Source organism: Oculina patagonica, chromosome 8 (assembly GCF_052425735.1).
Source record: "Oculina patagonica isolate OP01 chromosome 8, crgOcupat, whole genome shotgun sequence".
NCBI classification, from domain to species: domain Eukaryota; kingdom Metazoa; phylum Cnidaria; class Anthozoa; order Scleractinia; family Oculinidae; genus Oculina; species Oculina patagonica.
Window position 1 is genome coordinate 29,009,623 of NC_135765.1, and position 26,900 is coordinate 29,036,522.

Below are 26,900 nucleotides of genomic sequence, written 5' to 3' on the forward strand. Positions count from 1 at the left end.
TGACAGAACTATAGCTTTATTGCAACCAAATGTGTCTTCCTGGCGTTATAATTGACAAGCAAACGAGACTAACTTTGAAAACTGTCCAGCCCAACAGTATTTCAAAAACCCATATCGCAATCCGTTTCAATCTTCGTCACTTTTGGCCATCCGTTACTTCATTTGTATTTGCTGTGTTATTGAAATGTTTGCTGTCTGTGTTATATTTCACCGAATGTGATGGTGATTGATTTAGCTTAAATCCGTGACACAGTCTGTTTTAATCTTCGTTAGTCAAAACCATCCGTGTTTGTTTTTGCGTTTTTATCACTCCCTTGTTGTTTTTCTTTGTTAGAAATCTATCATATTAAATATTGTGTCATTGCTCTTTTCATATTCAGTTTTTTATTTGCAAAATTGTCATCACGAAACCTACAGGCAGGTAGGCGCACCCGGCGTCGAAGAATTTTAAAAACGAATGTCATGGAGGTTTATGTTTCCTCTTAATAAAAAAAAAAATAGATGGAGCTATTACTAGACAGTCAAGCTACTTCAGTAAGGAAAATTTCATGATTTGCCATTCCCTCTACAAAGAATCCAGAATTATGGTGTGATTTATTTAATTTTAAAAGGGTTCGTGACTCCTGCAAGGGTCTGCAAGCATGAGTTTCTTTAAGCAATAGACCACATTTTCTAGGGCTTTACTGGCGTAATAAAGCCACTTGGGATGTGGGAGACGAGAAAAGCTTTTCTCGTGTTCTCCCAACATCCCGGCTTTTGGCGGGCTTTTATGAAATAACTACAAGGAAAAACACACGTTGAAAGTTGACACATAAAATTTTGAAAGTTGATCAAAATCTTTATTCTCTTCAAAGTCATCGAATGACGCGAGACAACCAAGACAACCAATCACAAAACCCGATCTATTTTAATCAAAAGTAAGAGCTGTTCCACGTTTAGCGAAATGAATGAATTGCTGAATCGAAAGACCGATAAAAGTCGAAGTGGTTGAAAAAGATCAATGCCTTGTAGAAAGACTGCAAGACTATCTTTAAAAACTTTAAACTAAGAGAAAACAGTTAAACTCATTTTTGAAAAGTGATATTTACATTTCCGATTGAACACGAATTGAACAAGTTGCTGTAGGCGGTGCGGTAGTGTGCCGTAGCCGTAGCAATTCTCGTCGAATTAATGCTGTTAATGCTGGGATATGGCAGTTGTTGCAGCGGGTTTCTTGTAGATGTGCCCCTGGACTTTCAGATACCGATTCATCTGTTTCTTTATCGCGAAGGGCCACTGGAAGACGTCACTACACTTTCGGAGCTGTTCTGCTGATGGCGATGTGATACTTTTTCGGCTGGCTTCATTGCGGTGCCCCGGGGGGGGTACTCCCTATAATGGCCTATACGGGGAGGCTCCGCCCGGGGGTACCTTTTTCAGGCTTCAGGTATATAAAAGGGTAGGGACACGAGGTTAAGTATACGAAAGGGTAGGAAATCTGTCATTTGGCTATTTAAAAGGGCCTTAAATTAAAATATTTCGAACGGACGCAATTTATGGTTGTATTATTTTAATTTATTAAGCGCTACATAAAAATGACAAGAAAACGTCCTATTTCAAATCCACGCCATGTCTCTTAGGTATATGAAAGGGGTACCTTTTTTCAGTTAAAGGTATACGAAAGGGGTACAATTTCTGTGAAAAATGGTATATAAAAGGGTAAGGGGTTAGAACTTGGGGCGGAGCCTCCCCGTATAAAACTTTTTTGAGTAGCCCCCCCGGGTGCGGTGCCCAGATAATGCCATAATCTCTCGATCTGTTAATCCGGCGTTGGCCCAAAGGGTCATTGCTGTCGCTCTCACTAAATGGTTGGCCATTCTTTTCGAAGCTCTCCACTTCTGAAATTCCCCCCGGATGATTCTTCGTTGATTCGTCGTGCGTCATGGTGACGAAAGGGTTGCTTGTTGCATCTCTCTGAAACGCGAAGCTTGTTTTCTTCAGACTTCTTTGGCCTTCAAATCCACGACGACACCAAAAAAGAGAAACGTGGAACCAGAAATTTCTCAAAAGTGAGAGCGGCTTGGTGAGTAGAAATACTTCACTGGTTTTGAGCTTTCGCAGGTCTTCCTTTTCTATCGCTGGCTTGTGGGTTGTATTTTGCTGGCCTTTCTTTTTTGAGCTCCTTAATTTTGGCATCAAGCATTTGATTAGAGAGGACAAAACGAGGGTCAGCGTTGAATTTTATTCCCGTACTGAGTGGCGGCGTGTTAAGGTATCTTTCAATACCATTTCTCAGGGAAAGAAGAGTCGCGCGGCTGTAATTTCCCCCTTCTTTGTTTCTTGCTTCGGCGTAGAATTGGCGAAGACTTTTGTCGAGTTCTTGGACTGTCATTTCTGCCAGACTTACACCAAGAGCCTTTTGTTTACTCCACTCTAAATAAAAAAAAAACGAGAAATGGCAATAATGTTAGCATTTAAAACGCATTGTCGCTTTCTAAAGGTAATTTTATTAGCAGTGTTAAACCGCTTCATCTACTCGTAAACAATGGTTACCTTAAATAAATTGCAAATTTTAAATTTATTTGAGCCTTCCAGTTTGCAGAAAGAAAACGGGCAAGGGAAAAGGTGAATGAAAGGATTATTTGTGTAATTAAAACCAACCTGTAAAAAGGAAACTGCCCATTTTGTTGCTTCTTTTGTGCGTTTTGCTTGAGAATTTTTCCACGATGGCATCAAGGTCTTTGTTTTCAACCTCCGCAAATCTCCTTATTTTGCGTGTTTCAGCGTTGACACTAGTCAAGACTGTCTTTTTTGGATTCTTCGTCCAAATTAATAGCATTTTCTGCCAACACTATATTGTAGGCAGACAATAAAATAAAGTTCGGAAAATTTTCGTCGGGTTTTTCGGCCATTACGATACGAAACCTTTCTTCGCTCCTGTTTACCGGGACTTTACCGGTACAATAGTACATAGGTTTGGCAACTATATTGACCAATCAGGGCGCGCGTAGTATCTGAGTTATTTTTAAAAGTATTATACATTGTCAAATACGCGTTCCGATGAGATTTGGTAACTAGACCAAAACAAACCAAAACGCCACTTTCACGCTCAATTTCCGTCATTTTTTAATTTAGAATTTTTATAAATAGATTTGTTACATGGGTCTTGTGGAATTATGATACCAGCAGGGTGTAGTTAAAGGACCCTGTTCTACCTCATGCAAGCTACTGAGCGTCTAGTGAGCTGGAGAAAACATGAATTTTTGTCTATATATGTAATGTTTTTTCAGAACCTACTCATGATATATTTGTACATGATGGAACTTAATTATTCACTGTTCCGGATGTCTAAACACTAAAGTAAATATTCATTATTCCAGATTATTCTCTTTTCTTTTGAAACGTCTTTCGCTTTCTTTTCCCTCCCGCGTCCGATTTAAATAAACACGCTGCAAAGTTAAACGTGTAAAAGTGTTTTTCTTTTTACTTGTGAACAGCTACGCAATGCAAGATCCCACCGTATATTTAAAGTGCATTGAAGAAATAATCTTATGGGAGGATGTAATGAAGAAGAAAAGAGATGGCGAAGACCCTCAGCCGATTATAAGAGAATACAAGAAGAATATTCAAGACGCTCGTTTGAAATCTGCCGAATTACCATCATACTTTATCATGACTATCAACATGGAGGGAAAAGCTAAGAGAGATGACAGGGTACTACTTTTATCGATCATCATGAGCACTTATTATTCCTCTGTCATATTTTGCCAAGAAACTCCCGGTCATTTTGAGAGAGACATTGTCAACGCTTGTGGCACATTTGGTTATGGTTATTTCAAAAATGAAAACAGTGCCGCCGTACTATGGCGTACAGAAGACTTTGAAAGTTCAACGGATGGTTTGAAGCCCACGGATAGATCAATGATACAAATTAGAGACAAAGTAAAGACTGAAGTAAACGACACGACTGAGCTTCTCTCGAGAATTGCAATGGTAAAACTGACGTGTCGGAAATCTTCTGAAACTGTACTCGCAGTTTCATGGCACGGGCCTCACAGAGGACACAGTAAAACCATAGGAAAGCCCCAAGTTTTCAACGGTCTTACTACGTTTTTGCAAGAAGTTTGTAAGGCCAAAAACATCCCTACCTTTTTAATCGGTGGGGACTTTAACCTGAATACGCTAGACGATGAACTCTCACTTGGGAAGAATGTGTCCGTGCCAGTATATGAATTGAGCCATAGACAAATGAAAAGGTCGATTCAGCCATCAGGCTATATACCGCGGGTAATAAGTTGTAATTCGTTCATTTATTAATTTATTGTTGGTTCTTATTATGTATACGTATAATAACAATCACAGTTTAGAGGTGTTTGTCGTTTTCTTCCGTTTTTTCTGCCGCCCCCTTTTGTTTTTTTCATTTCCAGGCTGTCGATTGCCTTTTTTCAAGCAGATGTCTGTTTTCCGATGCGGCAGCTTAGGCCATTGGAACGCCGTCTGTTGACGTTTTTGGCGGCGGATACAAACCTGGAAGATTCCGATCTCCAAGCCAGAATTACCTTTTCTCAGCTTCTCTGGGATTCAGCCAAGCAGCAGGATAATTACGGTGTCGAGATTGTCCATCGTGATGATACACTTGGAATTGTTTGAGGTTTTTTGTTCTGGTGGATGGTTCACTGGAGAATATTTGAGATCGAATCGGGCAAGCCAGCCTTTTTTACAAAAATTTAGATCCTTAGGGAAAGCTTATAGTCCTTGCTGATTTTTGGGAGGATATTCATGCACCATGCACCTTTTCATTTTTTGAATGTATCTTGGAAGTTTTTAAGATATCTATTACATTACTCCTAAAGTGCTTTATTTAGGTACTACAGTTCGGCTGTTCAGCATGCTGAGTTTGTTTTATGAATCTATTTTACAGCTAGTTTTCCAGCTACAGGGTTGCCAAAGTTCTTTTACCCCTTTTTCATATTAGTTTATTCTCTCTCGGTTGTCTATCCGAATTTTTTGGGAAGAAGCGTTTTTTTTTTTGACATTAGATTCAGGTTTTCTCACAAATAGGTGTTTTCGATGTTGGTTCCAGTGGTCATATCTAAGCATAGGTTTTTACGTCCATAGGTTTTCTACAAATGTGAGTTATATGGTTTACCAGCAGTCTAGGGGCGGCTAGTATTGTTCAGCTTTGGAGCATGGAGTTTCGTCTTGCATAATCTGGCTTCATATATTTCCCTTTTCTGTTTTTTACATTGGATCTATTTTGGGGTCTTTAGTGGGTTCCGTGCCCTCTGTATGTTAAGGCCGACTACCTTTATAGATATTTTATTGTACTCATTTGACTTTTCAATTTTCTGGACTACTAGACACCTTCCCCAAGCTCATCTTTTGGCGATGAGTTTTATTCCAGTTAATTTTGGTCGGGTGGCACTGTTTTTTACCACGCCTGAGGTCAGTTTAGGGGTTCGCCCGTTGTCACTTATTTTTGCCGGGTGGCTATTGTTTCTCGTTCTAACTCAAGATTGTTTTTGTCTAGCCGGGTGGATGTTTTTTGACTGTTTTGTTTAGTACATGAATAATGTATTTACATTTGGTGGACTTTTACTGCAAGTAGCATTGACAGAGTATGTAATATAATCTTTTGTATTTGCATGGACCGCACGTGCGCGGTTATGGCACTAATTATATATATATTGAGTTCTTTGTGTTTTTATTTTTAAAGTATTTATTCATCTCAGTTTTACTAATGTTTTAAAAATTTTTGCTGCTGATGGTGTCGAATGCACTCCAGTATCTGCTTAGCCTGGTATTGAGTTCTTCTAGGCTGTTAGTCTTGGAGTACATTTACATTAGGTGTGCTGCCCGTTTTAGGGCAGTGGATTGTTATTTTTGCTGGTATTCATTCCAGTTTATTTTGGCCGGGTGGCATTGTTATTTACCCGTTTTTGAGGAGAGTTCAGGCGTTCGCCAGTTGGCACTTATTTTTGCCGGGTGGCAATAACATTTTTTGTTCAGGCGTTCGCCGGTTGGCACTTATTTTTGCCGGTTGGCAATAGCAATTTTTTAGTTCAAGCGTTCGCCGGATGGCACTTATCTTTACCGGGTGGCAATGGCAATTTTTTGTTCTCTCAAGTCAGATGTTGTTTTTTGTCTAGCCGGCTTTTTTCTTTATTTTTCCTAGGTTTTTGCCTCTACCTGGGACCTGGATGAAGTTCACGGGATCCAAGGAGAGTGTATGATGCAAGAGTTGCTACCTTCAGGATCTAATTCCTCTCTGGAAAAATATGTGCTTCGTTACAAGTTTTTTATATATATTTTCCTTAGGTTTTACTTCAAATTCTCGTATGCTTAATAAAGTGTAGGAATTTATGTATTTGCATTCGGCGGATCTTAACTGAAAGTGGCAGTGACAGACAATGTAAATAATTTTGTATTGGCATGGAACGCATATGCGCTGTTATTGCGCTTATTTGGGTTTGTTTGTTGTTTACATGTATAAGTTTTTGGCAGTAGCTATTTATTCACTTCAGTTTTCGTATTTTTTTAGAAATTTTGTTTTTTAGGACTCGCCGTGTTCTTTGCTGCTGAAGGCGTCGAGCGCACTCTAGTAATCAGCTTATTCTACAGTTTTTATAGGAGTACTTCCAGGCTGTAATTTTACCTCTAGCCCCCGGAGGTTTGTGCGCCTGCATTTGGTCGGGGAATACGTTCCCATTTTTCCCACTGGGTTTTTGGGTTTTCGTATCGGGCGGTTGCACAGCTTTTTTAGCCTGAGAGGTGCTCCTTTTCTTGTTTCGTATTCTGTTTTCTAGTTCTTATTTTACCTATGTACCGTACGCAGACGGCATTTTAAGCTCACAGTTCGAGCTGCACACTCACTTCTGTGTATGAGCCGTGAATATTGAAGATAGCTTACAGATTTTTTCCGATATATATTTGTTGTAGTTTTTTCTCTGTATGTCCTTGTTACGTTTTGTTATGATTTAGCGTTCAGTTTTTTCTTCAGGCAAGTGTTCGCACTCTGCCTGCCTTTACTTGTTTGTACTTCTTGTATTTATCCTTTTTCAATATTTGATTGTAATTTACATTGGAGATGACATTAAACTACCGCTGGGCAAGTGTTCGCACTCTGCCTGCCTTTACAATGGTGTAGTGTGTTTTATGCTTTAGCGTTTCTGGAGAAGGAAAATTATTTTCCTTCGTACGAACGTAGTGAGGGAGAAGGAAAATGTGTTTTTTGCGAAAGCTTCCATGTGGGACCCATTTTTTTGGACCTAAACGAGGCGAAGCCTCGTTTTGGTGCTAAGCTTGTTTTCGTTCTATAATCATGATAATGTCATAAAATTACCGTTTTCATTTGTATTAAACTCTTGTAGTGGTGTTAAATTCGTGAATTTCTTGACAACTTTTAGTTTAAACTCGGTTACATCTTCGGTTTTTCAAAAAGTTTATCTTAATAGGGGTTCGACTGTATAAGCTACACGTGCATAAAACAACCTTTATACGAAAAGCCTTGTTCCATACCGAATAACGTACATATACGCAATATCTCTAGGCATAAAACTGTTTTGTAAATATAGAGTCCCTGTTCAGTTATCTAAAGTTTTACTTTGAATAGGAAAGAGTCTTTTTTAGCTTTTAACATTTTTTACACCATAGATTATAATAACTTTTTTATATGACTCATATATATTTTTATTGTATTTATATTTAGTATTAGTGTAGCTTTTAGTTTTTAGCAGTGTCCCCTAATTAGTATGGTATTATTTTCCAGGCTATAAGGCTTTGACACTTAAATAAAGTTTTCATTCATTCATTCATTCATTTTAGGTTAATGCTTCAAGCGGCGTCATCCATAGGTACGTCAACTGGCAGTAAATGGCTTCTATCGTCATCGTGGGTACTTTCTTCTTCCCTTGCACTCGTATCGCATTCGCCATTACCACTTTGGTCAAAATTACCATTGTCGCGACCGTTACCAGTAGAAATGAGGACATAGAAAATAGTTACCACTAGAACAACCAAAACACATGTATTGACAATCATCACAACCCACACGAATGCGCCTGTGAACGAATTGTCTAAAAACCTCAACAGCATGAAAGACATGGCCAACACAAAAAGCACCAGGGGCTCGAAAAAATTCTCTTGAGCGTATGGTCTACTGCGTTGTTCCTTATAAGGCTGTAAACGTAAATGAATCATGGCTGAAAGCATAAGTATCAGCCACACCACAAAGGTTTGCAAAGTGGAGGAAGAGGGAATTATAGACAACGCTATGGCGAGAATTAGACGGCGAAGAAGCATGAAAATCTCAAAGTAGCGCTGATACTTTAGTTTGTAGGGTAGATAGACGGGGCCAAGCCAAGCATCAAGTTTCTGGCGCTCTTCAGGACTCATTATGTTTCGCTTTCGAAAGAAAACAAATATCATAGAGATGAGAAGCAAAGGAAAACCAATCACATAGAACACAACAGAGACGGCGCCAAGTGCTGTCAGTATGTTGTAAGTGTGAGAGGTGCATTCTATCCAGGGGAAGTAAGGCATGTAAAGGATGTCACGGTCACTGTGGCAAGGGCGTAGAACGGATAGAGTTTGCTTGACAATGGGGAAGTAACTAAAGCTGAGACAAAAGAAGGCACTTTGGCGACATTTGAAACGAACGTTTTCCATGCGTCGCTCGTGTGGACGGAATTTGTCGTAAATCCTCAAAATCATAAAGTACAAACCCACTGTTGTCATGCACGCAACGGGGAGGAGAAGCAGAAAAGCAAACTTACCAACAGGAGTGAAAAGAGATGGTAAATCGCAGGAAAGGGAAGGAAAATACAGATTCCAGTAGCTGCTCAAGTAGTTTTGAGCTGCTACGACCTGTTGAGGCCAAACGTTGGCACTGGATACCATGAAATCCATAGTCTGAATGTAAAACACTGCGATGCTGATGAGAGATCGGGCAGCTTTTCCTCTGCTGGTCATACATAACACAAAAACCACCAGGTTTAATTTGAAAATCCAAGCGGGTAGGAATTCCAACAACATAAAGGTTAACATCAGGAGAAAATGAGCTGCGGTAACAGCAAACCATTTGATGGGTTTCACCTTGAAATGAAAATATGACCAAAGCAAAGCAAGAAAAGACACAGCAAAGACAGGAATAAACACATAGTAGTAGGTGTGATCGCCTTTGCTACATTTAAAGCACAGTCCACCAATTTTGTAAAATCCGTCTTCACAACGAGAGCAAAATCTCTCTGTGTTCCCTGGATGACAGATGCAGGAGTGATTGCATGTTGTGATAAGAGACGACACTAAAGATCTGTGGGATTCGTTGGTGTGTTTTGATGCTGTGTCGAGGCGACAGGTGCAGGAATCTGATGGATTACATGCAGATGATACTGGACACTTAACAAGATGAGTGGCATTGTTAGGATTAGGTGATGGCCAGTAGCCACTGCGCAAGGTCATGATGTTTGGGCGGAGATCGTCTGATTCAGTGTAGGCAAACTGAGGGCAATTGCCGCCATCCATGCATTTCTTGCACAAGCCATTCTCTCCGTAAAAATCAGCATCGCAGACGCAATATCTGTATTCGTAAAATGTTGGATCCACGCGAATGCGTCCATTATTGAATGTGAGTCGTCCTTGAGGACAAGTAAAGTTGTTTCCTTCAGGCGGTCTTGTCATTCTTAAAAAGTCAGGAAGAAACAAGTTGGACGATATGCTGATTCCTTTTCGCATAAGAGGATTTCCAGAAATATCCAGGTATTGGAGGGCGATCAAGTTTTGAGTTCCTTCGGGAAGACCACCCGACAAGTTATTTTTAGAAACATCGAGATAAGACAGCACTGTCAAATCTGCAAGGATATCGGGTATAGGGCCATAAAAATATGTTACCACGTAAATCGCAGGTGGAAAGTGTTGGCAGGTAGAAGACGTCTGGAAGAAAATGGGTCTTTATGTTACAAAAACTTACATTGATAATTAATGGAGTTGCTCCGCTTCCCTTGAAAAGACTCATAAAACTTGTGAAATTAATTGTCAAGTTCCTATTTTCAGCCAAAGAAACGTATGATCTAAGAGTTGTGTTGGCATTTGCTGACCACGGCCTCCCTCGGTTAATTGAAGAAAACTTGTTTTGTGACAAGTCTATGATACCAATACTTGGCAAAAGAAGCAATTGACCTGGGATATCCCCTGTCAGGTGATTGTTGGCAAGATCTAATACCCAGAGACGGGAAGTGTTCGGAAATGTTTGTGGAAACTTTCCCGAAATGTTATTTCCAGGTAGAACAAGATACATTAATTTTTCTGGCAAATTGTTAGGCATCTCTCCTATTAATTTAACTCCGGATATGAACAAATAGGATAACGAAGGAATTGCGAATAAGTCACTTAGGTGTCCTTGCATCATACCAGGCGTATTTCTTAGGTCAAGATACCATAGCTTTTGTAGTCTAGAAATGCTTCTTGGTATCTGACCAGTTAGATTATTTCCACCAAGACTCAGAAATCTCAACTCTGCCATATTTCCCAAGTCTTCTGGTAAATGGCCAGTGAAGCCTTCACCGTCCATGGGACTGCCTATGAAGACCTGGAGACTTGTCATGTTTACAAAATCTTGAGGAATATGTCCAGCAACAGAAGAAGCGGAGAATACGAAGGTCAGCAATTTGCTCATATTTCCAAACAAAAAGTCGCCAATGTGTCCCCGTAGCTTTGGGTTACCAGGCATGCACAGAGCAAACAAGTTACGGATTTTCCACAGATTCGAAGGAAGAACGCCATCCAAGTTGTTGTAAGGCAAAGCAATAGTTTTGATGTATGTGTTGTTGTGGCAAGTGATGCCATACCAGGAACAGTGAGATGTCGAACTATTCCATCCGCGCCTCTCGTACCACTGTTGACCATTTGTTGATGAGAAGATGTCGAGTAGAACTTGTCTTTCTTGTTCCGGTGTAAATGAAGTATCGTATATGAGAAACGCCCCAGTCCCACTAACGCGTTTCAAACAGTCTTGACCGTCGTTGTTCAGGAACAGTTGCAAATCTGGAAGATTATAATTTATTATTATTATTATTATTATTATTATTATTTTTTATTATTAACTGCGCTGCGCAGTTCTTGCTCTGCACGGGGTTTATTATTAACTGCGCTGCGTAGTTCTTGCTCTGCACGCGGTTTATTATTATTATTATTAACTGCGCTGCGCAGTTCTTGCTCTGCACTCGGTTTATTAACTGCGCTGCGCAGTTCTTGCTCTGCACGGGGTTTATTTTTTTTAGTTTTGTCGGTGACCAGACGCAGACCTCCACTCGGTCGAGGTTATGTCACGAGATGTTTAGAAGCTATAAATCAGTAACAAATGGAAACAAATGGTTATTCTTTGTCTTTACAAAGAATGTTTAGTGTGAAATATTCGAATTTGAAGCCTTTGACTCATGAAAAATACTAAATTTCCACGCTTTCAAAGAGAAATGTAATTCAGCGGGCCAGAATCTGTGAATAGATACCATTACGTTGGTGGAAAAAAATGTGCTGACATGACAAGTTTCACTTTCGATCGGCTAGACCTCGAGTCACGTAATTTTTCAAAACTATTAATCAGCTACCTTTCAAATCTTTGCGAATCCTTTGGTCTTTACTAAACAAATTTATTGCATAGTATTTCTCTTTTAAGCGTAATCTATTTTTAGGCTGTGTTATTGAAAGGATTTTAAAGATATGAAGAAAAATTCTCTTCACAAACATGCCCTGACTTATACCGCTTACGTCATTTGGTAGGCTAGGGGAATACCCTCTGTGCTAAAAACGGCTTCAGCGTCCACGCGTGGGAATTCGGCCAGAATTTGCATAAAAGAAAAATAATTAATGGCGTCTGGAACTAGTCAACCATGAAATGTCACACAAGGTGTCTTTTTTTATCATCATGTTTATCACTCGCTACATTTTAACAACCGCCTATTGTAATACAGAAAGAGGGGCAACAAGCCGGAAGGCGAGATCTGGCCAAGTAAGAAAATTCAATTTTTTTGATTGGCTCTTTCAAAGCATGGCTGTCACAGCGCTAAAATTTGAACGTGCGATGCGGCCCCAAGAGAATTCAATGTCTGTTTTTTATGCAAATTATAGATCATGCACGCAATCATAATATATTCGTTTTTGAGACGTTTCGTTGTTTACAGTCGGCCTCAAAAGACAAGAAGATTTCGTTTTAGTTGTTGCTGCCGCAGCGAAGTGAGCCTGAAGCGAACGAGCGAGGCAGCTCTCTAATCGGCAAAAGGATTACTTTATAGGGCTTGCAATCGCTTTTTTCTTCAAAACGCAAGGAATTGTGGTCGGCGGAAAGATCAGAGGCGCAAGGAATTGTGGTTATGCGCGAACGGAAGATTTAGGATGCGCATCAAAGGCGCAAGGAATTGTGGTTATGCGCGAATGTAAGATTCAGGATGCGCAGTGGAATTCAATGTGATCTTTGTGCTAATGCTTTGTGAATAATGGCGGAAGATGTAGACGAAGCTCGGATGTGCGTCCTTCTTCTTTTCATAACTGCGTTTATGCGTTAAGTCCTGGTTGTGCTGACTGTAGAAGCCACAGTTCATTCTGCAATACAGGAAGATAACAGTCCACGTGCCGCGCGTGCGACATCGGCAAAATGAACCTTCATCACTAGAGGAATAACGAATGGAGACCAAAGGAAATGATTTCTAACGTTAGCTGAATGCTTTGCATTTCAATGTTGAAAGGAAGGAAATTCGCCTTCCAGGGCTTGTTCTTGGGTCATTGCAGATGTAAGCGAGTGGGAAAAGCAACTGTTTTCACGAGAGAAACAACCACCTGAAACCACAGGTAGCCCAAGCTCCTAAAGGAGCCGTCAACATATAGACCACATACGTACGAAAGCCGAGGAGGGACATCAGATTTCAGACTTCAGACTTCAGACTTCAGACTTCGGACTTCAGACTTCAGACTTCAGACTGCAGACTTCAGACTTGAGACTTCAGACTTGAGACTTGAGACTTGAGACTTCAGACTTCAGACTTCGCTTGATTTCCGCTGACCTCCGAGTTGTTGAGTTGTTAGATCAGGCAGATCCACTCTTTAAAGTCAGATCCGCTATCTAAAAAGTCGGCGTAAAGGCAGAACGAGAATCGGCGTAACGAGATTTTTTTTTTTTTTTTTTTTTTTTTTAATAACTTAATTAATTTATTGCTATGAACAAAATTAAATTAATACATTCCCACCTTGCAGACCTGCATACAGCGGTACCCGGAACCATTTTTTTTCTTTATTTCACACCCAATAGGCCGCAATATTGTTTACGGCTTATACATGACCTCTGGACTAATTACGTAAAACTGGACAAACAAACAAACAAACAAACAGTAAATATATTTCACAAAATAAAGGGCATGCATATTTTCTTAATCCTTCTAGATCAATCTAGAGCCAGTATTTCGATTTTATTTCGAGTGAGGATTTCAGGGAGAAGCTCAGTAGCGCGACTGCCCTTTGGACTTTCTCGCCCCGATCGAGACAATGAAACGTACAAAGCCGAAGCAAGTCAGTGAAGCCGTTGGAAAAAAATAGAAGGGCCTGAAAAGTTACTGATTTCGTAAGAAAAAGAAAGAAAAAAATGAAAAGCCCACAACAAGGGGTATTTTCAGTTGGTCACCCATCCAAGTACTAATCCCGCCCAACAGGTCTTAACTTCGGCGATCGGACAAGAACCGTTGCTTTCCTTGTGGCATCAGGAAGAGCGCGCAAATCAGCTAATAAAAGTTAAGTCCAGTTTTAGCAAGAAAGTGCCAAATTGTTCAAAAGATCCATTTAAACCAGGAATTTCTTTTTCTCGATTTGCATGACTCCTATAACCCTTTGTCTCGTGTGACAGTCCAGAGATCATGTATAAGCCTTAAACGATATTGCGGCCTATTGTGTGTGAAATAAAGAAAAAAAAAATGGTTCCAGGTAAGTGAGAATTAATTAATTTAATTTTGATCATAGCAATAAATTAATTAAGTTATTTTAAAAAAATCTTGTTACGCCGATTCTCGTTCTGCCGTTCCGCCGTTCCGCGTTCCGCCGTTCCACGTTCTACCGTTACTCCGATTACTAACAACCGGATCTGACTTTTTAGACTACGAGCAGTCCCTATTTTTTCGCAGAGTCCGTCGAGCTTGAAGCGATTTTTTTTGAAAGAGTCCGTCGAGCTTGAAGCGAAAAAAATCACGCGCAGGGGGAGGAGGCGGGGCGAGGCGAGAAGCGAAAAAAAAATTTTTTTTTCGCCTCTCGCCTCGCCTCCTCCCCCCGCGCGTAATGTTTTTCGCTTCAAGATTGACGGACTCTTCAAAAAATAGGGACTGCTCGTAGTCTACTGACTTTTTTGATAGCGAATCTGACTTTAAATAGTGGATCTGCCTGATCTAACAACTCAACAACTCGGAGGTCAGCGGAAATCAAGCGAAGGCGGAAGTCTCTGAATTCTAAAGGCGGAAGTCTGAAATCTGAAGTCTGAAGTCTGAAGTCCGAAGTCCGAAGTCCGAAGTCCGAAGTCCGAAGTCCGAAGTCCGAAGTCCGAAGTCCGAAGTCTGAAGTCTGAAGTCTGAAGTCTGAAGTCTGAAGTCTAAAGTCTGAAGTCTGAAGTCTGAAGTCTGAAGTCTGAAGTCTAAAGTTTGAAGTCTGAAATGTGATGTCCCTCCTCGGCTTTCGTACATACGACATTGCGTAATAACGTTATTATAAGGGTTTGTATGGGAATATAACGATCGTAAAAAATAATTCAAAAAAGAGGAAAAATATCCAATAAAATTCACTTAACTATCCTCTTCTGTCTATATCTTGTGTTTCTATGCCGTTTGGAGGCGATTTGAAGCCATTTCAGTGGGTTTTAGGTTCGCTGGTTTCCTATCATTTAATAAGGGTTTGTATGGGAATATAACGATCGTAAAAAATAATTCAAAATAAAGGGAAAAATATCCGATAAAATCGACTTACCTATCCTCTTCTTCGCTGGTTTCCTCTCTATATATAGAGAGGAAACCAGCGAACCTAAAACCCACTAGAATCGCTTCAAAACGCCCCCAAACGGCATAGAAACAAAAGATTTGCATAGAAGAGGATAGGTAAGTCGATTTTGTCGGGTATTTTCCCTTTATTTTGAATTATTTTTTTACGATCGTTGTTCCCATACAAACCCTTATTAAATGATAGGAAACCAGCGAACCTAAAACCCACTGAAATGGCTTCAAATCGCCTCCAAACGGCATAGAAACACAAGATATAGACAGAAGAGGATAGTTAAGTGAATTTTATTGGATACTTTTCCTCTATTTTGAATTATTTTTTACGATCGTTATATTCCCATACAAACCCTTATAATAACGTTATTACGCAATGTCGTATGTGGTCTATATATGTTGACGGCTCCTTTAGGAGCTTGGGCTACCTGTGCTGAAACGTCTGCTTTCACTCACTGTAATGAATCCATTCAGTTTAACAATAAGTAACACAATGACTTCATAATCGTTATCTTTCTCCTCAGAACATTGCCCTATGGAACATGTGACGATATTCCCACTACTTGTTTCTACGGAACTTTTTAAAGGCACAATATATAGCATTAAACTTAGAAATACAGTTAATTTTCGGTGTCATCTTGGCACCATTACTCTCATTATCATTTTTGACACCTCACTGGAATGACATGAACGCTGAACAGTTACAATTTAATTTATTCTATTTCGCACCTTTACTTTCAGTATAAATTAGTTTTTTTTCTCGTCACATACTTGATAATGGTGCCACTCACCAAAATGTTGTTCCGTTTTTTCGGTAATCTTTATAGTTAACAATATATAGCAATGAAAAATGTCCATGATGCGCAAAGTATTTCTCGTTATTTTTTAGTGCGAGCAAATTGTTATTGTACCCAAAGGCCAAACCAGAAACGAGCGCCAATTTGTCGGCCTCGTTGATTGCGTTTTGATATGTGACCAAGCGCAATGCAGGATTTCAAACAAGTGACATCTTGGATTTTCAGCGCGCACAAAGTAAACTGAAACATGTTAAATACTCTGCTTTTCAAGGCAAATTTTGTAAGAAAAAAGTTCACTCGAATCGACACGAAGCTCTCTTCAGCCTAATTTTACTGCAGTGACTTTTTATGCCACTCAATAGGGGAAGTAGCCTGGTGTAAGCAAGGCGTGGAACTCGATCCCCGACACAATGCGAACGCTGAAGGCTTTGCGTTTAAGTCCGCTAGCGTTATTTGATGTAAAATTGTAAATAGTTTCTTAACTTTTTGTATTTCTTTTTATTTGTTCTTGTTTTGTCCCTTTCGTTTTTTTTTCGGCATAATACCATATTTTTGCTAGGGGCCTTAACTAAATCAGTAACTGCAAGCATACTACTAAATCGTTCTTCCCCTTTGACAACACTTCTACCATTTAGGTATACTAGTTTGTAGCATTATAAAGCTATTTCTGACGAATAACGATGTTTAAAAACAGAGAATCCGCCGTAAGAATATTTATGTTTGATTACGTGACCGGATCTAATTTGCATAAAATCTAGACATGTCTCGCCGCCAAATGAACAATTTTTTTAAATCAAATAAATATTTTTACCCGACCTAAAGCTTTCATGATTGCCTTCTGCTTAATTCTTTAGTAAAATACTCTGCTAGATATTATTCCTGGAAAGACGAGAATGGTAAAGCATTCGTTATTCATTTGGTTGAGGATTGGATATTCATTTGATTGCCCATTCTCGTCCCTAGAGGCCGCGATCCTTCTGGTCAGCACCCGGGTGCTGACCAGAAGGATCGCGGCCTCTGGGGACGAGAATGTTGATTGTCATTTTCTTAGAATTGTCTAGGGCATGCGCAATTGACTCGCCTGCCACATTCCTGACAGGCAATCACGTGGTGCAAATCGGATTTGACCAGATCTCGCCTTCTGCTTCGCCCACGAGATCTGGGAACGAGATTATTCTGTGCAAAGAGAGAATACTATCGAAATTCTCACGGATACTTACGTTCCTGGCGTGAAGCCAGACGCCAGACGTAATGAAATCAATATTCGGGGTTTGTTTCGAAAGCGGGTGTTTTTTTTAGGGCGACCATAATTTGTTTGAGGCGGGTTAGGGTAAGGGGGGGGGGGGGGGGTCAACTTTTATGGCAAAGGCTTTTTTTCCACTGTCAGGATGTGGAATTATTTATTTATTTATTTATTTATTTTATTTTTTCCCCATTTTACTTCAAGTTGTTCAATATTTTTTAGTTATCTTTTTTTCACTCCCCCGCCATGGCTCCCTTAGGGTGGTCACGTGACCAGCGCAGTTTTAAGTTCTAAGAGCTTCTTGTTATTATTATTTTTTTTCGTTTTGTCGGTGACCTGTCCCAGACCTCCACTCGGTCGAGCTTGAAGTCACGTAATGTTTAGAAGCTACAAATCAGTAACAAATGACAAAAGTTTCTCTATTTTTGTCTTTATAAAGTATGTTTATTGTGAACTATTCCATTTTGAAGCGTTTAGTCCATGGAAAATACTAAATTTCCACGCTTTCAAAGAGAAATATAATTTAGCGGGCCAGAATCTGTGAATAAATACCATTACGTTGGTGTAAAAGAATGTGCTGACATGACAAGTTTTACTTTCGATCGGCTAGAGCTCAAGTCACGTAATGTTTTAAAGCTATGTAAGCTACCTATCAAATCTTTGCGAATCCTTTGGTCTTAACTAAACAAATTTATTGCAAAGTATTTCTCTTAAAGGTAATCTATTTTTTTTGGGCCTGTGTCATTGAAAGGATTTTAGAGAAAAAGAAAAGTTCCCTTCACAAACATGCCCTGACTTGTACCGCTTACGTCATTCGGTATGCTAGGGAAATACCCTCTGTTCTAAAAACAGCTTCAGCGTCCGCACGTGGGAATTCGGCCAGAATTTGCATATAAGAAAAATTATTAATCGCGGCTAGAACAAGTCAACCATGAAATGTACACAAAGTTTGTCAGACGCTGCATTTTTACAACCGCCTATTGTAATACGAAAACCGAAACGGTCAAATAAATTTTGAACTGTTGAAGAGGTTCAAAAATAGTAGTAACTTTATAGAAACTGCGAAACATTGTCATTGGGCCATTTTCAGTTTTATGCAAATGGGGAATACTGTCAAAATTCTCACGGATATTTACGTTCCTTGCGTGAATCCAGACGTACTTATCAATTGTAAAGTTTATCCTCGGAGACCCAGGGGCAGTTGTTGTAAACCTTCGCCCAAAAAATCCCGTCGTCCGGATAAGCGTTTTTTTGGTTTACGGATCAGGATCGTGGGAATTAAATTTGGCCAGCATTAGCATATAGGAAAAATATTTAATTGCGGATGGAACTAGTCAACCATGAAATGTCACACAAGGTGTTTTCTTACCATTTTGCTTGTCAGTCGCAACATTGTTTGACGCAGATAAAGGGGATATAAGGGGGTGGGGTGCATTTTTTATTCTCCCCCCATGGCTACCCCTAGGGTGGTCACGTGACTAGCGCAGTTTTAAGCTCTAAGAGCTTCTTGTTTTTTTCGTTTTGTCGGTGACCAGACCCAGACCTCCACTCGGTCGAGCTTGAAATCACGCGATGTTTAGAAGCTACAAATCAGTAACAAATGGAAAAGTTTTTTTCTTTTTTGTCTTTATAAACTATGCTTAGTGTGAACTATTCGATTTTAAAGCGTTTGGTTCATGGAAAATACTAAATTTCCACGCTTTCAAAGAGAAATATAATTTAGCGGGCCACAATCTATGAATAAATACCATTACGATGGTGGAAAAGAATGTGCTGACATGACAAGTTTCACTTTCGATCGGCTAGACCTCGAGTCACGTAATTTTTCAAAGCTATCCAGCCACCTTTTGAAATCTTTGCGAATCCTTTGGTCTTTACTTAAAAAATTCAGTGTGAAGTATTTTGAAGCGTTTGAATCAAAGAAAATACTAAAATTTGATGCTTTAAAAGAAGAATTCGCTTAAGTGGGCAAGAATTTACATTTATTTACATTACGTCTGTGTCCTGGAATGTGCTGGCGTTAAATTTCTACTTTCACAAGGGCACCGATCGGCAAGAATCACGCAATGCTCTGAAAGCTTAACTGCTACAAATGGAAACTAACCTAGCATGTTAAGTGTAAAATGTTCGACTTTTAGCTTTACAAATTTTTGGAGCTGTGTCATCTAGAGGATTTCTGAAATCTGAAGGAAGACCACTGAGACAGACATGCCCTGGCTTGCAAGGGTTACGTCATTGGTAAATTAATTCCCCGGGGAATTCCCATTCAGCAAAACACAGGTCTAGAGCGTATGGAACTAGTCAACCATGAAATGTCACGCAAGGTGTTTTCTTACCATCTTGTTTGTCAGTCGCAACATTGTTCGACGCAGCCTGCGTCACGCAGGTAAAGGGGATAAGGGGAGGGGGGTGCATTTTTTGTTCCCCCCACATGGCTCCCCTGAAGTGCTCGCGAGACCAGCGCAGTTGTAAGCTCTAAGAGCTCTTGTTTTTTTTTTCGTTTTGTCGGTGACCAGACCCAGACCTCCACTCGGTCGAGCTTGAAATCACGCGATGTTTAGAAGCTACAAATCAGTAACAAATGGAAAATTTTTCTCTTTTTTGTCTTTATAAAGTATGCTTAGTGTGAACTATTCGATTTTGAAGCGTTTGGTTCATGGAAAATACTAAATTTCCACGCTTTCAAAGAGAAATATAATTTAGCGGGCCAGAATCTATGAATAAATACCATTACGATGGTGGAAAAGAATGTGCTGACATGACAAGTTTCACTTTCGATCGGCTAGACCTCGAGTCACGTAATTTTTCAAAGCTATCCAGCCACCTTTTGAAATCTTTGCGAATCTTTTGGTCTTTACTTAAAAAATTCAGTGTGAAGTATTTTAAAGCGTTTGAATCAAAGAAAATACTAAAATTTGATGCTTTAAAAGAAGAATTCGCTTTAGTGGGCAAGAATTTACATTTATTTACATTACGTCTGTGTCCTGGAATGTGCTGGCGTTAGCAAATTTCTACTTTCACAAGGCACCGGTCGGCAAGAATCACGCAATGCTCTGAAAGCTTAACTGCTACAAATGGAAACTAACCTAGCATGTTAAGTGTAAAATGTTCGACTTTTTAGCTTTACGTATTTTTGGAGCTGTGTCATCTACGGATTTCTGAAATCTAAAGGAAGACCACTGAGACAAACATGCCCTGACTTGCAAGGGTTACGTCATTGGTAAATTAATTCCCCGGAGAATTCCCATTCAGCAAAACACAGGTCTAGTGTTCTTCTCAAATTTGATTTAATTATTTGCTCCGATATTCCATTTTCGGAGCTGGTTATTCAATCTTTAAACGGTAATTCAAGACAACACTGGATGCTGATTTAAAAGATTTTTTGGTTTCACGGATCAGGATCGTGGGAATTAAATTTGGCCAGCATTGGCATATAAGAAAAATAATTAATTGCGGATGGAACTAGTCAACCATGAAATGTCACACAAGGTGTTTTCTTATCATTTTGTTTGTCAGTCGCGACATTTTTTGACGTGACGCGGGTAAAGAGGATGGAGGGTGCATTTTTTATTCTCCCCACATGGCTCCCCTAGGGTGGTCATGTGACCAGCGCAGTTTTAAGCTCTAAGAGCTTCTTGTTATTTTTCGTTTTGTCGGTGACCTGTCCCAGACCTCCACTCGGTCATGGTTAATGTCACGCGATGTTTAGAAGCTACACATCAGTAACAAATGGAAAAAATTTCTTTTTTTTGTCTTTACAAAAAATGTTTAGTGTGAAATATACAATTTTGACGCGTTTGACTCGTGGAAAATACTAAATTTCCACGCTTTTAAAGAGGAATATAATTCAGTGGGCAAAAATCTGTGAATAAATACCATTATGTTGGTGTAAAAGAATGTGCTGACGTGACAAGTTTCACTTTCGATCGGCTAGACCTTGAGTCACGTAATTTTTCAAAGCTATTATCAGCTACGGTTCAAATCTTTGCGAATCCTTTGGTCTTTACTTAAAATATTCGATCAGCGTGAAGTATTTTGAAGCGTTGAATCAAAGAAAATACTAAAATTTCACGCTTTAAAAGAAAAAACGCTTTAGCGGGCAAGAATTTACATTTATTTACATTACGTTTGTGTCCTGGAATGTGCTGACGTAAGCAAATTTTTACTTTCACAAGGCACTGATCGGCAAGAATCACGCAATGCTCTGAAAGCTTTAAATCTGCTACAAATGGAAATTTAACAAATCCTTTGAGCTTAACCTAGCATGTTAAGTGTGAAATGGTCAATTTTTTAGCGTTATATATTTTTCGAGCTGTGTCATCTAGAGGATGTCTGAAAACCACTGAGACAAACATGTCCTGACTTGCAAGATTTACGTCATTGTTAAATTAATTCCCCGGGGATTCCCATTCAGCAAAAAGCAGCTCTAGTGTTCTTCTCAAATTTGAATTAATCATTTGCTGCAATATTCCATTTTTGGAGTGAGTTATTCAATCTTTAAACGGGAATTCAATACAACACTGGATGCTGATTTAAATTTTTTTTTGGTTTCACGGATCAGGATCGTGGGAATTAAATTTGGCCAGCATTAGCATATAAGAAAAATATTTAATTTCGGACGGAACTAGTCAACCATGAAATGTCACGCAAGGTGTTTTCCTGCCATCTTGTTTGTCAGTCGCAACATTGTTCGACGCAGGTAAAGGGGATAAGGGGGGGGGGGGTGCATTTTTTTGTTCCCCCCACATGGCTCCCCTTAAGTGCTCACGAGACCAGCGCAGTTGTAAGCTCTATGAGCTCTTGTTATTATTATTATTATTATTGATTTGAAGCTAGTCTAAAGGACGAATTTATTTGCAACGTAAGCATATAGCCGTCGCATTTGCTCGTTGGAATTTTTTATTGTTTTCGAGCTAAAAACAATAAAAAATTCCAACGAGCAAACGCGACGGCTATACGCGTATGTTGCAAATAAATACGCCCGAAATAAATAAGGCTATATTGCGAGACTGTATGCGAATTCAGCGTTGCATGGCATTCTTTTGTATTTTAGTTGATACAGTCGCGGTGTTTGCGTTTGATTTTTTACGCCGCTGAGATGTTTTTGGCATTTTCAGCCAGATTTCTCACCTAATGTCTCACATCACTGATAATGTTTTGGCGGCGTGGAATAAAAAGCGAAAAATTTGTCACAGTTGAAAGTTAACAACCAAAAATGGGAAATAATTTCAGAACCATTGGAGCTATTTTTGATTTAGTATAATTCACAAGCCTTACTTTTGCCAGACTGGTCACCGTTATCACTGTTTGTTGTTTTGATGTCCGGAAGACTTCAAAGCAGCAATCAAAATGCAAATAGCTATTGTGTTTTGTGCACGGTCAAGACCAAATCATGCGAACTAAATAATGACCTTTTTTAAGCTATTCACTACACCCTTAGCAATCATTCGATAGCTACTGCGCAGCCTCGGTTGCCCGGCACCGCTATGATTACTTTTTGAGTCGTGTAACAAAGGAAGTTTCTCCCCCCCCCCCCCCCCCTTGTTCCAAGAGGATACTGAGTTACGAACTGGGTGTTTGTCAAGCTAAATAAAGAATTACCGGTCCGCACTGTGTTTTGTCTCAGCCAATAGCGAAGCGTGCTAGTGATGTCATGACTCATACAAGACTCAGACAGACAAACTGGAAGCCGGTGTTCCTAAAACACTTTTTTGAAACGAAAACTTCGCCTACTATTTCTCTCAGAAAACGCCTAGGGTATAGTCATTTGCATTCTATTTTTAAACCTCGAGCTCGCGCGCTTCGCTAGTTAAAAACGTTTACGTTCAAGTTATACTTTCTGTCTCGCTCTGCTATATCAATGTGAACGAACTGATGGATCGAAACTGAATCGGCGAATGGGGAATCAGTCAAGGCGGTCAATAAGGGGGTGTACAAAAATCTTTCAGTAGACGTCTGATGATCTTTCACCAACAAGGAAACTCAGCTTCAAGTTTGTGTCTTTTTAAAAGCGGCTTGTTACACAGGGTTCCTAAACCTTAATTTATATCTGAGAATAAATAAAATGATTTGTCATAAGGCAATTATAGTTTAAGAAGCAATGAAATCGTCCTTTCGATCCTTTTAGTGTAGGACTCCCCGCTCGATTAAAGACGTCTAGCGGTCTGGATAACCGCACTTCAGGACGGATAAGTTTCAAATTTACTTTTAGCGTTTATGGAAAGCAAAATATATCACTCATATTTCAACCAGCCGCGTATATTTATAAAATATGAGATAATGCTCTTGAAAAATTGCGAGCACTGACTTTTATACCGCTGGATAACGAAACAGATCGAATTCCCATATGCTACTGAGCTTACGGCAACCTTGCCGAACACGCAACCCACGCAACTAACAAAATCTTTTTTCTAGAGCTGTTCACAAACTTACATAACATCGATTTAACGTCGCATTTTTGAAGCATTTAGAGTACGGATGATCGATCACATTGATTTTTCCTAATCCCCTTTGCTGCATAAATTTAGTTTCTTGAACTCACCATAAGTATCTCTGGGCCATAGTGTATCCGCTAAACCACCCTGGATATAAAGTATTGTTTGGCAAAGAAGGACGCTTACAAATATCAACTTGCACATCCTAAACTGACAGAAAGAGCTAGTATAAATATCCATCACAGACATCATAGTAGCTCTATTCTTGTTGCGAAAGCGGCGTGGCCAGCAAGCTGTTGTATCTAACAAAATGCCGGCTGCAGAGTGCATTTATCTGTTAAGTAATGCATGGTTGCTATACCAATGAGTGTAGGTTGTGATACGATTCCCCGTCTTGTTTTATTGTGCTAAGTCTTAAGCGGTGCAATGAAACGAAAACGAAAACGTAACTGACGCGTTAAATCAGCAACAAGAAGGAGGTAACGGAAGTTATTTATATCCTCGGCATTTTCGGGTTCCTAGTGTTATTATCTACTTTTCTCGTACAGTATGTACTAATATTTAATACATTCTTTTTTCATTCCTTGATTTTTTGCTTTTCCAACTTCTTGTTGATCTTGCAACCCCTCCCTCTTTGACTTCTCCTGTCATAACCTTTCGGACCTAGACTAGACTGCAAGCAGTATACGCTTTTTCACCAAGTGAAAACAAAGGAATGGAAATATTTCTTCATGACCGGTCAAATAAATGGACGTCAAAATCCCTTGCCAGCAACTAACATACTGTTAATACCCGTATAGCCGAATATTCAAATTGTCTGTCGTGTGGTGACGCAATGGATTAATTTTAGAGCAAAAAAAAAAAAATCGAGCGTTCGCTTTTCGTTTCCGGTTTGGTACTCTGTGTGCTCGACTTGTTTGCAAGTCTAGAGCTTTAATTATTAGACTTTGTGAACAGCACGCGAAAAGTTAGTTTCGCTCCCTCAAAAACAAAAGGTTATGACGCAGAACCGTAAAAAGTTACGAAAGTAACCCCCCTCCTGGAATGTAGCGATGAGTCAGGTTATTTTGTAGATTCCATCTTTATCATGAGACCATGAAGAAATACTTTTTAAAATTATCAAGTCTTAGAGAGGCCTTTTTATATTAATCATATTTTATTTTTTAAATTCAAAGTAAATTGTAATTTATTTAATTAATATTTTACTTTTTAACATTGTCAAGCGCCCTTGAACGTATGGAAAGGGCGCTATACAAATGATGATGATTATTATTATTATTATTATTATTATTATTATTATTATTAAATACATGAAAAAATAAAACCATTTTGCACGGAGAAGAAAAACAACCAACGACGCGATTTGGAAACCGGACTGAAACCAATACTTGGCTGTAGGGTCCTGTAGTTCTTCTTGTAGTCCATTTCCATCCCAGTTAGGTTTTCTAGATCACGAGTATAAATTTTGACTGTTCAAATTCGTGACAAAGCCCTTTTAAGGCGGGACTCAACATAAAGGTTCTTTTTCTGCCGCTTTTCATGAGTTTTTGGGAAATACCTCGTTCGCTTTTTAAGCAATGCAAAAAGCCTGTGCTCGTCCCATAAAACTATGTTTAGAGCTGTTGTGTAAATATTTGGGTGATTTTTGGGAGGAGATAGTTTTTCTTAAAGGAGTTGTAAAATTTAGAGAAATAAGAAATATTGAAGATTTGATATAAAATTAGAATTTGAAGTTTAAAATTAGTAGACGGACACCAAACAGTCCCCTGACAACCTCGAGTGCTCTTGCGTGGGGGTCAACTGTCTGTTGGTGTTCCTAATAATAATTTTCTTCCTTTTATTCCTTTTATAAATTACTATAAATTTCACTCAAATTTACGTTGGGTTGTGGATAAGAACTGACTACCCGGTTCACCCTTATACAACGAAGATTTCGGGTAGTGGCCCTCCGTGACTGCGAATGTCATGGAATAAGACTGAAGTCAAGAGGTGACCTACTCACAAGCTTCAGCTGTGGTCATGGCGGAGGCTGAGCAAGAACAACGTCAAAACATGCTAACGGATAACCAAGATGGCGATTCGCAGGCAACGCCAATCTCCCTAAAACGTTCCCTGGGACTCCCAGGAGCGATTTCCTTTCTCGTTGGGACAATAATCGGATCAGGAATCTTCGCAACTCCAAAATGGGTCCTCTTGTACGTCGGTTCTGTAGGAATGTCTCTTGTCATGTGGACTCTTTGTGGAATGATTGCTTTATTTAGTGCTTTGTGTTATTGCGAATTAGGAACTCTGATTCCCAAATCAGGCGCCGAATACCCCTACCTCCTTGAGGCGTACGGAGCTCTTCCAGCATTCCTCTACTCCTGGGTCTTCGTGTTGTTTTCAAAGCCGTCTGGCGTGATGATTCTTCTAGTATTTGGCGCGTATATCATCGAGCCTTTCTTCCCGGGTTGTGGTGGAAGAGAAGACCTTATGCCACTCGTAAAGCTAATAGCGGCGGCAGCAATGGGTAGGTTTAATAAAAGTTAATTTTGTTTCAAATTCTCATGCAGGATTATATTTAAACTTTTCAAAACAGTTGTACGCCCTGCTTGTGAATTATAATGCCCTGAGATAATCTGGTACGTTCACGCACGATCTCGCATGTCACGCAATATCTCGCTTACCACCTAAGAGCCTGTTTACATGGAGGTGGGGGACCCCGGGTAGGTGAGGTAACCCGCCTAGGTGGGGTAACCCTCCTCCTCAAACCAGTGCAAGGGCTGCGTGCTGAATCCAGCTTGTCATAGTGGATCTAGAAAAGTTCTTGAGCAGGGAAAAAAGAAAATGATTCTGAATAAATTAACCATGCAAGTTGTAGAGATCAAGTAAATTGAAAAACGCTTCATAGGAGGAGCAAAGCTCCCTGAAGAAGTATGAGAGTGCCCCTTCAGCTGCCCTCTCAAGACGGGTCCTAAGAGTGCCTTGCCAAGAAGGGTTAAAAAATTGTTCTGTCTTCGAGTGCCCTGTCAGGAAGGGTCCTACGAGTGCTCTGTCACAAAACGTCCTAAGCAGGTGCGTTGCTAGCCTATAGGCCCGTATGCCCGGGCTTACAGCTTAGCCCATTCTTATTTTTTAAATGCGCAATAGAAAGTAACTACCGGTTAGGCTGGAACATTTTAAAGATGCGAAAGAAGAAAGTATGTATTATAAGTATCCTTTCGCGGTTGATCAAATCTCTTGCAACTAGAAAATCGGGAGAATTCTATAGAAGCAAAGTAATAGGGTGAACGTGACAGTTGTTAAAGACAAGTGCGTTTATATATTTAGCGATGAGTGAAAACCTGGCCCTTTCTTTGTAATAAAATGTCAAAATTTAGGTGCTGAAGAATTGCACTATTGAAGGTCTTTATCGGGAACATACCCACCCACCCCCTAGAAGCAGCCACGCCTACAG

The 26,900-nt window shown here is 39.7% G+C and overlaps 2 protein-coding genes and 1 pseudogene across 5 annotated transcripts in view; 2 read left to right on the plus strand and 1 right to left on the minus strand.

The window, feature by feature from the left end:
* The first annotated feature begins 1,522 nt into the window (after window positions 1-1,522).
* Window positions 1,523-4,629, plus strand: LOC144664280 (uncharacterized). Its single transcript, XM_078525385.1, has 3 exons — window positions 1,523-2,062; window positions 3,477-4,266; window positions 4,456-4,629. Exons 2-3 carry the CDS (start codon window positions 3,484-3,486, stop codon window positions 4,627-4,629), a joined length of 957 nt encoding a protein of 318 aa, XP_078381511.1. The 5' UTR covers window positions 1,523-2,062; window positions 3,477-3,483.
* Window positions 4,630-7,812: 3,183 nt separating this feature from the next.
* On the minus strand, window positions 7,813-23,740 carry LOC144664281 (uncharacterized; annotated as a pseudogene). Its single transcript, XR_013572763.1, has 2 exons — window positions 23,572-23,740; window positions 7,813-11,019 (listed from the first exon to the last, which is right to left on the minus strand). The product of XR_013572763.1 is annotated as an uncharacterized LOC144664281 (transcript).
* Window positions 23,741-25,476: 1,736 nt separating this feature from the next.
* The window catches only part of LOC144664061 (b(0,+)-type amino acid transporter 1-like), a 28,300-nt gene continuing 26,876 nt past the window's right edge, over window positions 25,477-26,900 (plus strand). For all 3 annotated transcript variants that reach the window (XM_078525189.1, XM_078525188.1, XM_078525190.1), the window contains exon 1: window positions 25,477-25,973. In XM_078525189.1, the coding sequence (XP_078381315.1) occupies window positions 25,484-25,973 (490 nt within the window). In that variant the 5' untranslated portion in view covers window positions 25,477-25,483. The remainder of the gene's footprint in view (window positions 25,974-26,900) is intronic.